Below are 12,569 nucleotides of genomic sequence, written 5' to 3'. Positions count from 1 at the left end.
TGCTGATCATATTATCGCTAGTGCAACTTCGCAAACGTTCGGTACCATGTGCACAATTTTGGATATTCGTAAATTAGCGTTGTCCATGCGAATTTACGCCTGGTGAAGTGTTGCGATGTGCATGAAGCCAGCGCTGGCGTATTTTCGGAGGTAAGTAAATTTACCTCTTTATCAGATCCCATTTAGAAACAGCCAGGAACAGAATCTAAGTACATATTTAAATGCCACATTGGTATAAAAGGGAGCCAGTAGTTTAAGGCACTATCACACAACACACGCCCATTTTGCCAGGGCCCAGTCAGTTTTTGGTGTGTGATAAGAAACCGGAGTACCAGGACGAAACCTACCCATGGGGAGAACATACAAACTCCTATTAGATTGTTAACTGGCTGGACTCAAGGGCAGAGACACACGCGAGAATTTTTCAACCATCGACAAATCGCCTCTTCTTCGGGCGGCTAATCTCCACAAAAAGCCTTCCCATCGGTTATAATCTAAATCACTGGCGGGATGGCACTCGGATCGCTTTGTTTTCTGATGACGCTTTAAGTTGCCTCAAGAGGAAACTTTGGACGACTTCGGAAAATGAAGCGATACATCCCACTGGCGATTTAGATTGTAGCAGGCAGAAAGGCTTTTCAGAGAGATTAGTCGCCCGAAGAAGAGGCGATTTGTCCCCGGGCGACTAATTCTCCCCGAATCTTCGCATGTGTCTCTGCCCTAAAGGGGCTGTTCACCTTCAAACACCTAGTTGTTTTCAGATAGTTCACCAGAATGACTTTTTTCAATTACTTTCTATTATATATATATGTATGTCACTGTTTTTTCTAATATTGAAGTGTAAAGTGTAATTTTTTACCTTCTAAAGCAGCTCTGGGAGGGGGGGTCGCCGACCCTATAACTGTTTTAAATTGATACATTTAGTTGATACATTTATCTTTGGCACTGCTGAGCAGAATCTCTGGGTTCATTATAGGGGTGGTTCACCTTTCAGTTATGTTATAGAATGGCCAGTTCTAAGCAATTTTTCAATTGGTCTTCATTGTTTATTTTTTATAGTTTTTGAATGATTTTCCTTTTTCTTCTTTCTAGCTTTCATATGGGGGTCACTGACCCCATCTAAAAACAAATGCTCTGTAAAGCTACAAATTTATTGTTATTGCTAGTTTTTATTACTCATCTTTCTATTCGGGGCCTCGCCTTTTCATATTCCAGTCTCTTAATCAAATCAGTGCATGGTTACTAGGGTAATTTGGATCATATCAACCAGATTTTTGTAATAGCAATCTTGTGAACTGTTGAATAAAACGCTAAATAACTCAAACACCATAAATAATAAAAAAATGAAAACCAATTGCAAATTGTCTCAGAATATCATATTTTACTATGTCATAGCAAAAGTTTATTTAAAGGTGAACAACCCCTTTAAAGGCAGCTGTTAGAATTGATACAATAGTTGCTAATATTCCAGAAAAACTCCTGAAAAATGTATCAAGTGTAAAAATGTAACAGTCTGTATAACTGACTGTTGAGATTGCAGTTTACGTGTGTTATCATCTGACAGGTAACTAAAGTGGCGTAACTAGATATTACTGGGCCCTGCAGCAAATTAATTTTAGGGCCCCCAACATATACAAAGGTTGTCCTGTTTTACCAGTATATACTGAAATTGCTCATTATTTGGGCCTCATAGGGCCCCCTATACCTCCTGGGCCCCCTGCAACTGCAGGGTCTGCTTCCTCTGTAGTTACGCCCCTGGGTAACTTGTTCTTATTTACTGCTTCACAAAAGTCACAGGTTCTTCTATTGTTCCGTATCCATTATAAGTCTCTGCTCTCTTCTTTCCTCTGCCATTATCTGTAGCAAACACCTCCCTGGTTCTTCTTCCAACTTGTCATTTTTAAAAGTATGTAGCCTGGATCCTTGTCCCTATTCAGGCATTATTTAGTTTGCCCATCTGTTCTACTTTCAGAAGTACTTTTCCTCATAATTTGACCACCTTTGGTTTGTATAAAATAGCACTTTTATTACAACCCTTGCTGAATTAATAACTAAAGGAATGTACATCAATGAGCTTACTCCTGTCTTACACGGTCATTGCTTTTTTCATACCCGCATAGGCATTGTATGCTCTTCTACATATTAAGTAAATGCAATCTTCCACTTACAGCAGGATGGTTATTGTAGAAGCTCCGCAGTCTAGTCATGGCAACACAAAAAAATCTTTATATCCAAGAATGACACAACCTTCTACTCTTGAGATGAGAGACTGGAACAGAGAAAAGCTCTTCCTCTAAGGCCCCAGTTGTTTCACAAGCACCAAGAACTGCCCTGCCCATAATGGATTGAAAGACTGGTGAAATAAACAGCATCAGGGGGGGACAGGGGGGACAAGCGTACCGGTCCCAGGCATGAAGGGGGGCCCGGCAGCGCTGCATTTTTTGAAGATCCAGGCCCCTCTTACGAGCGCCCGAGCCTTACATCTTCCCTCTGCGTTGCCGAATGCGGAAGTGCCAAAAAGCCAAAGCCGATGTGCTGAAAAGACCCGAAGTCACAGAAAAAGCCGAAGTCCCGAAGCGCCGAAAAGACCCGAAGTCACAAAAACAGCCGAAGTCCTGAAGCGGCGCAAAGACCCAAAGTCACGAAAGGAGGCGAAGTTGAAGTACTGAAGCCATGAGTTCAATTCTACTGAACACCAGTTTGTGTATTTTTTTTTTTTTTTAATCCCCTGGCCACCAATGTATTATTTTAATATTCTATAGGCCCCTGCCACCAATCTTTTTGTAAAACTTTTTTTTTGGGGCCCCAATTTGTTTTTAACTTATAAGGGGGCCCCTGCCACCAATGTTTTTAGTTTTTTTTTACATTTTTTTTTGTTGGGGCCACCTATGTTTTTTTAAAAAAAACATTTTTTTTTTTTGGGGCCCCAATTTTTTATAAGCATCAATAGCTTTTTATAACTTGTGTGTGGGGGGGGTTTACTTTTTTAGCGCTGATGTCTGTGTGGTCTTTTAACTGCAATGTGGAGTGGGCGGCATATGGGGTGGAGCTTGGTCATCAGTGTGGGCGGGGCCCGGGGGGCCCCAAAAGTTTTTTTTGTACGGGGCCCCGTGATTTCTAATGGCGGTCCTACTTTTGTGTATGGGCCATGCCAGACAGGCAAAATATCAGAATTTCATCCCAACCCAGCCCCAATATGAAGTACGGCAGCTTACCGCAGCACCAAGTTGCCATTCTGTGCCTGGACATTATTGTCTAAATGTCTAACCAGCGAAATCTTTTTTTATGCACTTTTACTCAGTTCCTACTGTCTGTGCAACTTTCTAAACATTCAAGGGAAGCAGAATTCTAATTTAGGTACTATGAACACTTTTAAGAAAGTCTTTCAGCAGAAACCCATTTCTTTTAGCAGTGACTCCATGAAACTTTGTTAGAAATCCATTTTTAAAGTGAAATGAAGCACTTTGGATAAAAGCTACCGTATAATGTATTGTGTAGAATATACCAGTCCTTGTAGATCAGATCCAATGGCATTATGTGCATACCCCGATAAACTTTTAGGTGAGATATACAGTACCATTTAAAAAGCATCTATCAAGATGACTTGCTTTGTCAGTCTGTGTATCATTGTACCTGAATATGACAACTTGGGGAGTTTTATGAAGACATGAAGATGCAACTGGCCAAAGTCTATATATTCAACATTTCATTCCTCAAAAGGAGAAACAAACCCTTGCTACTAAAATCCCCGCAGATTCTGTCCAGCGGAGTTCACGGACGCCATCTTCAGAGCAATTCTGTAATCTTCGGGTTTTCTTCCATCGCTTCTCCAATTTTCGTGACTTTTGGTGTATGCGCAGTTGTTGCTCCAATCTGCACCGAGGGGTAAGTAAAGAGTTAGGGGCATTTAGCAGAGGTACCTGCTAGGCTGGGGGGGGCAGCAGGGAGGGGGGTCTACAGTATGTAGGGTAGAAGAGTAGGGGATTTTAGTAGCAAGAGTTTACTTCTCTTTTAAGGATCCTAAAGATTTGTTGGACACAAATGACAGGTTTCTTGTTTACCTATTATGTGAGTGTTGGTCCAGTTTGTAAAAATTTACATCATTTTAAACATGCGCCTCAAGTAAACATTTTTTTAGAGTGCAGACAATTTTTTCATGTGTTCTTTAGTTCACAGGCTTCATCCATCCAGGATGCAGGACATATAGGGGTTATTTTCAAGGTCTTAATTTATCTCTGTGTTTCTAATATCCAACTCCGAATTTCCCAATGGACCTAATTTATGAAGAAAAAAGCCAGAAAAAATAGGGTAGGGCAATCTTCAGAGCTTTCCCCGAAAAATCCGAATTGTTTGGAGTTTTTTCAGAGTTTTTTGCGCCGAAACCTCGAAATCATCGGATATCGGTACGGACATCTGTGCAGACACTGGGACCTTCCCCATTGACTTATACAGGACCTTGAGACCTTTTAGATGCCGGGGTTTCAGATTCTGAGTGATTAGACCATCAGACTAAATCTCAAAGAGATTCATAGTTTTTGTTTTGCTATGAAAAATACGAATTATTCGAGGTTCGGGTATTTGGAGCTTGATAAATAACCACTATAGTGTTCAGAATAATAGCAATAGTGTGTTTAAAAAAGTGAATAAAGCTCAAAATCCTTATAATAGCGTTTAGCTCCATACACGCAAATGCATCGGGAACACTGCACATTCTATTCCAAATCATAACATGAAACATCAAATGTGTGTTGTTACTTTGTAGAAAGTAAAGGGAATACTGTTCCAACAAATAGCAGTGTTTGCTTTCTTACAAACTCATTCACTGTATAAACTGAAAAATGTTTCAAGATGTTGCTTTCCTTTGAATTGAACTAATATTTAGTTGTATAATCAGTGTTTCTGAGAACTGCTGCACATCTGTGTTACATGGAGTCCACCAACTTCTGGCACCTGTTACATTCCACTATTCTTCTGCATTTCTTGCTTTTGCCTCAGAAACAGCATTTTTGATGACCTCTTTGAGTATTTTGATGTACTAAAACTGATCCATGATCCCTGGTATGTGATAAATAGACCCAACACCATAGTATGAGAAACATCCCCATATCATGATACTTGTGCCATCGGCTTCACTGTCTTCACACTGTACTGTGATTTTAATTCAGTGTTTAGGGGTCGTCTTATAAATTGTCTGCAGCCCCTAGACCCATCAGTCCACAAAATGTTGCATCATTTCTCTTTAGGCCAGTCAGTGTGTTATTTGGCAAATTGTAAGCTCTTCAGCACATGTTATACATGTGAAATCCCTGGCCCAGTTTGTGGGTACATTTTATCACTAGTATCTAATATGTTCTAAAAAGAAAATCCTTCCCAACACTGATCACTTTTAGAAGGCAGCATCAGTTTTACAAGATTGATTGTCAAGTTTACCCTCCGGGAGAACAGGTTATGACTATTTTAAACAATGGATCAGAATCCAGCTAATGTTCCACATGGTACACCATTCATTTTAATGGTTAAACCATAAGTGTTTGATAACATATCACACCTACATCATCTGTCCATTTAATGGATTTAATGGCCCGGGGCTTTTAGGCATAATAGCACAATAAAGAGTTGGAAGATAATTAAGAGCTCATTTAATAGACATGAAGGGGCTGATTCACTAAATTCGAGTGAAGGATTCGAAGTAAAAAAACTTCGAATTTCGAAGTATGTTGGGCTACTTCAACCATTGAATGGGCTACTTCGACTACGACTTCGAATCGAAGGATTCGAACTAAAAATCGTTCGACTATTCGACCATTCGATAGTCGAAGTACTGTCTCTTTAAAAAAAACTTCGACCCCCCTACTTCGGCAGCTAAAAGCTACCGAAGTCAATGTTAGCCTATGGGGAAGGTCCCCATAGGCTTTCCTAAGTTTTTTTGATCGGAGGATATTTCTTCGATTGTTGGATTAAAATCCTTCGAATCGTTCGATTCGAAGGATTTAATCGTTCGATCGAAGGAATAATCCTTTGATCGTACGATTGCAGTATTTGCGCTAAATCCTTCGACTTCGATATTCGAAGTCGAAGGATTTTAATTCCTAGTCGAATATCGAGGGTTAATTAACCCTCAATATTCGACCCTTAGTGAATCAGCCCCTTAAACAACAGAAAAAGATATTTGTCAACCAGCTTCACTGATCAACCCCATAAGTGCTAAAATCTGGTATAAGCAGATATCTGACATACAGAATCTTCAATAAATACTTTATTATGGACAAACAGAACAAAAAAAAATGCAGCACAAATAAGGTTCGCTCCAAACCAAAGCCATAGGTCTCTTATTGTTCACCCTGGGTCTCATGCGGTGTGATAGTGAGAAATGTCATACTACCAGTGATGGGCGAATCTGTCCCGTTTCGCTACGCCGAATAAATTGCGAAAAATATTTGTGAAACAGCAAAAATTCGCAAAACCCATGGAAGTCAATGGGTGTCAAAATAATTTTGAAAATTTTTGATGCAAGCAACAATTTTTATACTCGCCACTTTTGTTTCCAATTGCATTAAAGTCAACGGGCGTCCGGATAATTTTGACAGGCTGCAATTTTTATGCGCGAAATAAACACCGAGGAAACTATAGAGGCATTCAGAGTAACACTAAGATGCATGAACTTTTACAGGGATTGGCGAGTCTGTAGTTCTACGGTGTGTAAGGTATCAGTTTCATACCAACACCGTACAAAGATTGTGGGCTTCATTTACTAATATTGCTATTAAATTGCACCCGTGCAGTTAACTATAGCAACCAATCACCGATTAGTTTGCTCAGTCTACATGCTAAAGAAGCAAACCCAAAATGATACAGGTGCAATTAAGCACATCTTTTAGCAAATCCCACGAGAGACTTCTCTCTCCTTATTGCATATTCCCCTAGTAGGGTTGCCACCTGGTTGGTATTTTTCCATCCTGGCGGTTAAAAATGATGGTTGATCCCAATGTTATTAATAGGGAAAAAAGATAAATATATAGGAAGGCCGGTTTTTTTTTTCCAGAAAAGGTGGCAACCCTATCCCATAGTACTGTGGGAGGTAAAGGATGGGAGTGGGGTGTCCCTTGGGAGTAACACTCAGCTTGTCTCTGGGTTGACGTTAATAATCATTTACTTTAAAGCCACCACTGACAGTTAATATTTTTAGAGTTAAGTCGGTCCTTTGTGATGAATTTCTCATTCTGAAACCAATTACATGTCTCACATCCAGGATTATAAGGCACTTAAAGGAACAGTAACATCAAAAAATGAAAGTGTTTTAAAGTAATACAAATATAACGCAGTGTTGCCCTGCACTGGTAAAACTGGTGTGTTTGCTTCAGAAACACTACTATTATTTATCTAAATAAGCTGCTGTGTAGCAATGGGGGCAGCCATTCAAAGGAGAAAAGGCTCAGGTTACACAGCAGATAAGCTCTGTAGAACAAAATATTATCTACTATTTATCCTGTGCCATATAGCCTTTTTCCAATTTCTGCTATTGTTGCACAGCAGCTTGTTTAAATGAACTATAGTCAGGCCCGGATTTGCGGCAAGGCCGCATAGGCCCGGGCCTAGGGCGGCAAAAAAATAGGGGCGGCATGCCGCCCAGCCGCACTATGGGGACGCGTGCGTCCCCATTCAATTACAGCAGCTGCGCCGGCGAAAAAACGCCGGCGCGCTGGGAAGGGGAGGTGGGCGCTAGGACCGCGGGGCCGCCTGGTCGGACCGCACGGCCTAGGGGCGCCGCACATTGAAATCCGGCACTGACTATAGTAGTGTTTTACCAGTGCAGGGCAACACTCTGATTACTTTAAAACATTTTTTGTTGTGAATGTTCCTCTTAATTTTAGAGGAAACATTCGCTTTCCCATCAACATTTACAAAAACATAAAAGGCAATCAAAAAGCTTAGGGCAAGTAAGGTCTTAAGAACATATGTCAGTTAACTCCATATCATCAGGCAGATCAGGATCCAGTCCTATCATACCCATATTCCATTTAACGTTACAAAAAAGGATCATAGAATATGTCTTCCAAAAGCCAGGACTGGATCAGCATGGAGTTGATGTCTATGCCCCTGGTGGGATCCAGGCTCTTCAGCTGCAAGCGGTTCCAACACCAAGCCACCTCCAACAACATTTTATTCAGGAGGGATAATTGCATTTCTTGCAATTTTATCATTTCAGCTTTCAAGGCCTGAATTAAGCAGCGTGAGTGCAACTGGTGTTACACATTCACTTGAGTTAACAAAACATAACTAAAAATGTTAACTTGATAATAGAAGAGGAGATCTCTGTAAACTCTACACCCCTGTAACATTTGTGTATTCCAGCCAGAAATCGAGTTGGCACTGGTTAGTATTTCAGATAAAATTAGGTAAATGGTGCATGTGAGTTAGCAGAATCGATGGAGCAAGGATCCTCCCAGGCACTTTGGTTAGATAGAAAAGAGTCATTCGTTGCATGATATTCAGATTCCAGATCAAGGGGAAATTATTTGACATTTATGGATCTAGAAATCTGACACAAATGCAGAAAGTTTTTGACTGAAACACATTACAACAATAACCCATCTTGCGGGGGAGCATAACCACTTCGAATTTGGATTTTTGTATACATTTTCCACATTTTTGCGTATATCTGAGGTTATTGTGTACTATTGCGTTAATGTCGCAGTCAAGGTCTTTAAAATAATTATCTGGATTACAATAATCCAGATAATATTAATCCGGTGGCCGTAGGGCATTAATGGTAATGGGTGGAGGAACTGATATATGCTGCCTGCTGTCAGAAGGGTGAGACCTTAAATATTCAACACTTGGTAAAATCCCATTGCAAATTATCGATGGAGTCAAACTGCTCCGTTGTTGAGCCTTGGAGGTTCAGTGCTCTGCAGTTTGTTTACAGCAGTAAGAGGACATAGGAGCAAGGATCAGCAAGATTATGTCTACCACATTACCAGTTATAATATTCAGGCATTACCGAACCTGAAATATTGTAATGTTCTGCAAGCGCAGTCATCGGCAGAGCCCTCAAGACTGTACTAGATCTGCAGTAATATCTGGATTGTCCCCTAAAGACATTTTCAAGACTGTACAGTAAATAGAATTCTCTGCAGTGTAGAGATGTTTTGTTCTGTAGACATCTACAACTTTACAAAATTAGCAAATGGCCTGTAGATGTGTCTGGTCTTTAGAAGTCAATTCTTTTTGCAGTGGTCTCGGAACTAATAAAATGTGATGATGCAGACTCACTTCTGATTGCAAACATTAATGCAGAGATTTTAAAGGTAGACAGCCTGCAGGTGGGAGGTGCAGGTGGAGAAATATGCCTACAAGTCACTTTAAAGGTACGTTATCCAAGCTGGTCTTCATATGTCTTCCTAAAACAGTCTCCTGCTGGGAAGAAATCCCAACATCTCTCCTGGTACATCTTCCAGACATAGGATTCCTGAAGAACATGAAACCACACTCATATATTATCAAACAACCATCACATCTTATCAAACAACTGTACGACTGCCTGCAAAGACAGTGGTGTGTGGCTCCATTCTTAAACAAAAATCAAGGAAAAAAGGAAAAAATTTTAGTATAGTTTATAAAATGGTCTCTTACCAGGGTAACCCCCAGTCCAAGGGTCTGCCAATCAATTTTTACAATATGTAGGAATTTCGGGTTTGGAAAGAGGCCATCAAAAAGTAAAATAGTAGCCAAAAGTATATAGTATTAAAGGGATACTGTCATGGGAAAACATGTTAATAGTGCTACTCCAGCAGATTTCTGCACTGAAATCCAATTCTCAAAAGAGCAAACAGATTTTTTTATATTCAATTTTGAAATCTGACATGGGGCTAGACATATTGTCAGTTTGCCAGCTGCCCCCAGTCACGTGACTTGTGCCTGCACTTTAGGATGGAACTACTTTCTCCTGCTTAATGAATCAGTCTCAGTGGGACTTGGTTTTACTATTGAGTGTTGTTCTTAAATTTACCAGGGAGCTGTTATCTTGTATTAGGGAGCTGTTATCTGGTTACCTTCCCATTGTTCTTTTGTTTGGCTGCTGGGGAAAAGGGAGGGGGTGATATCACTCCAACTTGCAGTACAGCAGTAAAGAGTGACTGAAGTTTATCAGAGCAGAAGTCAGATGAATGAGGGCAGCTGGGAAACTGACAATATGTCTAGCCCCATGTGAGATTTTAAAATTGAATATAAAGAAATCTGTTTGCTCTTTTCAAAAATGGATTTCAGTGCATAATTCTGCTGTAGTTATTAACTGATGCGTTTTGAAAAATACATGTTTTCCTATGACCGTATCCCTTTAAGAAAGCTTTATTAGGACAGGCATAAGCCTAACACATTTCATGCCTGAGATGGGTACTTACTCATAGTCTGCCCACTTCTAAAAGATTTTAATCCCTTGCCAAGAGGATTAAATACCCTCCTACCAGAACACATTAAAGCAGTTACCTGTACTGGTTGCCTCAAAGTGTGTGATTTAGGATAAATTGTACCTACCTGACCAGTGTGCTCTGTTTCATCCTTATTAATTAGGTACATCAAAAAGAACCTGGAAAAAAAGGTATCCATAAGTACAATCAATAGGCATTACTTATTTATCCAAAAACCACTTAACCCCGAAGCTCACATGTAATTGGCCAGATTGTGCTCCTCGAATGTGTGGGTCTCAAACCCATGCGGCGTTGTATCAAAGTAATCACTGCCGATTCCACAGATAAAACATTTGGTCTGGAAGAGAAAGAAGAAGGCTTGAGAAAAGTATTGCAAATACAGTGGAATTAAAGGAACATTAACACCAAAAAAATTTAAGATGTTTTAAAGGAACAACAATATAATGTACTGTTGACCTGCACTGGTAAAACCTACACTGGTGTTTGCCAAAAAAGTCACCATAAGAAAAAACGACCATTGACTTTAATGCATTAGGACAAAAAAGTCGCCATAAGAAAAAATGGCCGTTGACTTTAATGCATTAGGACAAAAAAAGTCGCCATAAGAAAAAACGGGCCTTGACTTTAATGAATTTGGAGCGAGAAAAATTGTCGCTCGCATAAAAACTATTCCATGTAAAAACGCCCATTGACTTCAATGTGTTTCGTGAAATTTTCACAATTTTGTAAATTTTTTAGCAGTTTCGCAAATTTTCCGATAAAGCGAACAGCATGGCTCATCACTAATTACATTAGTTTATATAAACAAGCTGCTGTGTAGCCATGGGGGCAGCCATTCAAGCACAGGATACACAGTAGATAACAGATAAGTACTACTATAGTTTATATAAACAAGCTGCTGTGTAGCCATGGGGGTAGCCATTCAAGCACAGGATACACAGTAGATAACAGATAAGTTCTGAAGAATCCCATTGTATACTACAGAGCTATCTGTTATCAGCTGTGTATCTGGTGCCTTTTCTCCTTTTTCAGCTTTGAATGGCTGCCCCCATGGCTACACAGCAGCTAGGGTTGACACATTTTCCTTCCTTTGAATCTGGACAGTGGGCGGCACCAGTGATGTCAGAGGCAGGGTTGATGATGTAAGGGAGCAGGTCAGTGATGCGGAGGAGCGGAACGATGATGCAGAGGGACAGGGGGCAACCCTAACAACAGCTTGTTTGCACATTTCATAAATGTATTTGCACTTTGCTTATAGCCACTGGCCCCAAATGCTCATGATTTCTTTCCATTGTCTTGTCATACCTCTCAGTCTTTATAAAAGAAGAGGGTGAGACAGGCAACTCATCATAGCTGAACAGCAACTATAAGGAGTTGGATGTCATTTTATTTACAACTGAGGTGCATATAAAGGTATATGGTAATGATGTTGGTAAGGTCTGGAGGGGCTGACTTATTAAATATCAAACTTCGTAACAATAAAGAATTCCCAGCAGTTTAATATCTTACCCATTTAGGATCAGAGCACACGCTCAGATTCGGGGAGATTAGTTGCCTGGTGACAAATCTCAACTGCCTCCCGCCTGAAATTTACATTCTAGTGTGAGGCAACTTCGGGCGACTTCTGAAAACTAAGCGCTCCGAGTGCCATCCCGCCAGACATTTACATTCTAGATGGAGGGAGGCAGTTTGGGGACATTAGTCGCCCCTAAAAAGAGGAGATTTGTTGCCGGGCGACTAATCTCCCCGAATCTGAGCGTGTGCCCTGACCATTATCAAAGTATTTTTTTTTAACAAACTGACACTTTTATCATAACTGATGCTATGGGGTATAATACTTGTCTGTTTATATAGTTTATAGGTGGGTTTTTAAGAACTTTCTCCTTTTTGGGCACGCAAATCTTTTTCTACCCCTTTAACAAATACATTATTGCAGTGATGTGTACCCATGGTAAAATAATGCAAAATACTGAGTATTGAAAGTTTTTCTATTTTATTGGCAGTTAGCTGACTTCTGTGTTGTGAACACACTAATGCCCTGACTGGCTTCAGAGCTTAATACTGCCCCACCTGTGTTTTGCTTACACAAATAATCAGAGCAAAAAACAATAATATATTTCAGACAACAAACGAAGCAAAATG

General features: G+C 40.2%; 1 protein-coding gene across 4 annotated transcripts in view; it reads right to left on the bottom strand.

Moving 5' to 3' along the window:
• Positions 1 to 8,503: 8,503 nt before the first annotated feature.
• The window catches only part of LOC108700581 (ryanodine receptor 1), a 142,274-nt gene continuing 138,208 nt past the window's right edge, over positions 8,504 to 12,569 (bottom strand). For all 4 annotated transcript variants that reach the window (XM_041575339.1, XM_041575341.1, XM_041575340.1 and 1 more), the window contains 3 exons: positions 10,664 to 10,764; positions 10,534 to 10,585; positions 8,504 to 9,469 (listed from right to left, as the gene is read on the bottom strand). In XM_041575339.1, coding sequence (XP_041431273.1) covers positions 9,374 to 9,469; positions 10,534 to 10,585; positions 10,664 to 10,764 — 249 coding nt within the window. In that variant the 3' untranslated portion in view covers positions 8,504 to 9,373. The remainder of the gene's footprint in view (positions 9,470 to 10,533; positions 10,586 to 10,663; positions 10,765 to 12,569) is intronic.

The sequence above is a fragment of the Xenopus laevis genome, chromosome 8S, assembly GCF_017654675.1.
Source record: "Xenopus laevis strain J_2021 chromosome 8S, Xenopus_laevis_v10.1, whole genome shotgun sequence".
NCBI classification, from domain to species: domain Eukaryota; kingdom Metazoa; phylum Chordata; class Amphibia; order Anura; family Pipidae; genus Xenopus; species Xenopus laevis.
The sequence above is the reverse complement of the archived record's forward strand: the minus strand, read 5'-3'. Positions and strand labels throughout refer to the sequence as shown.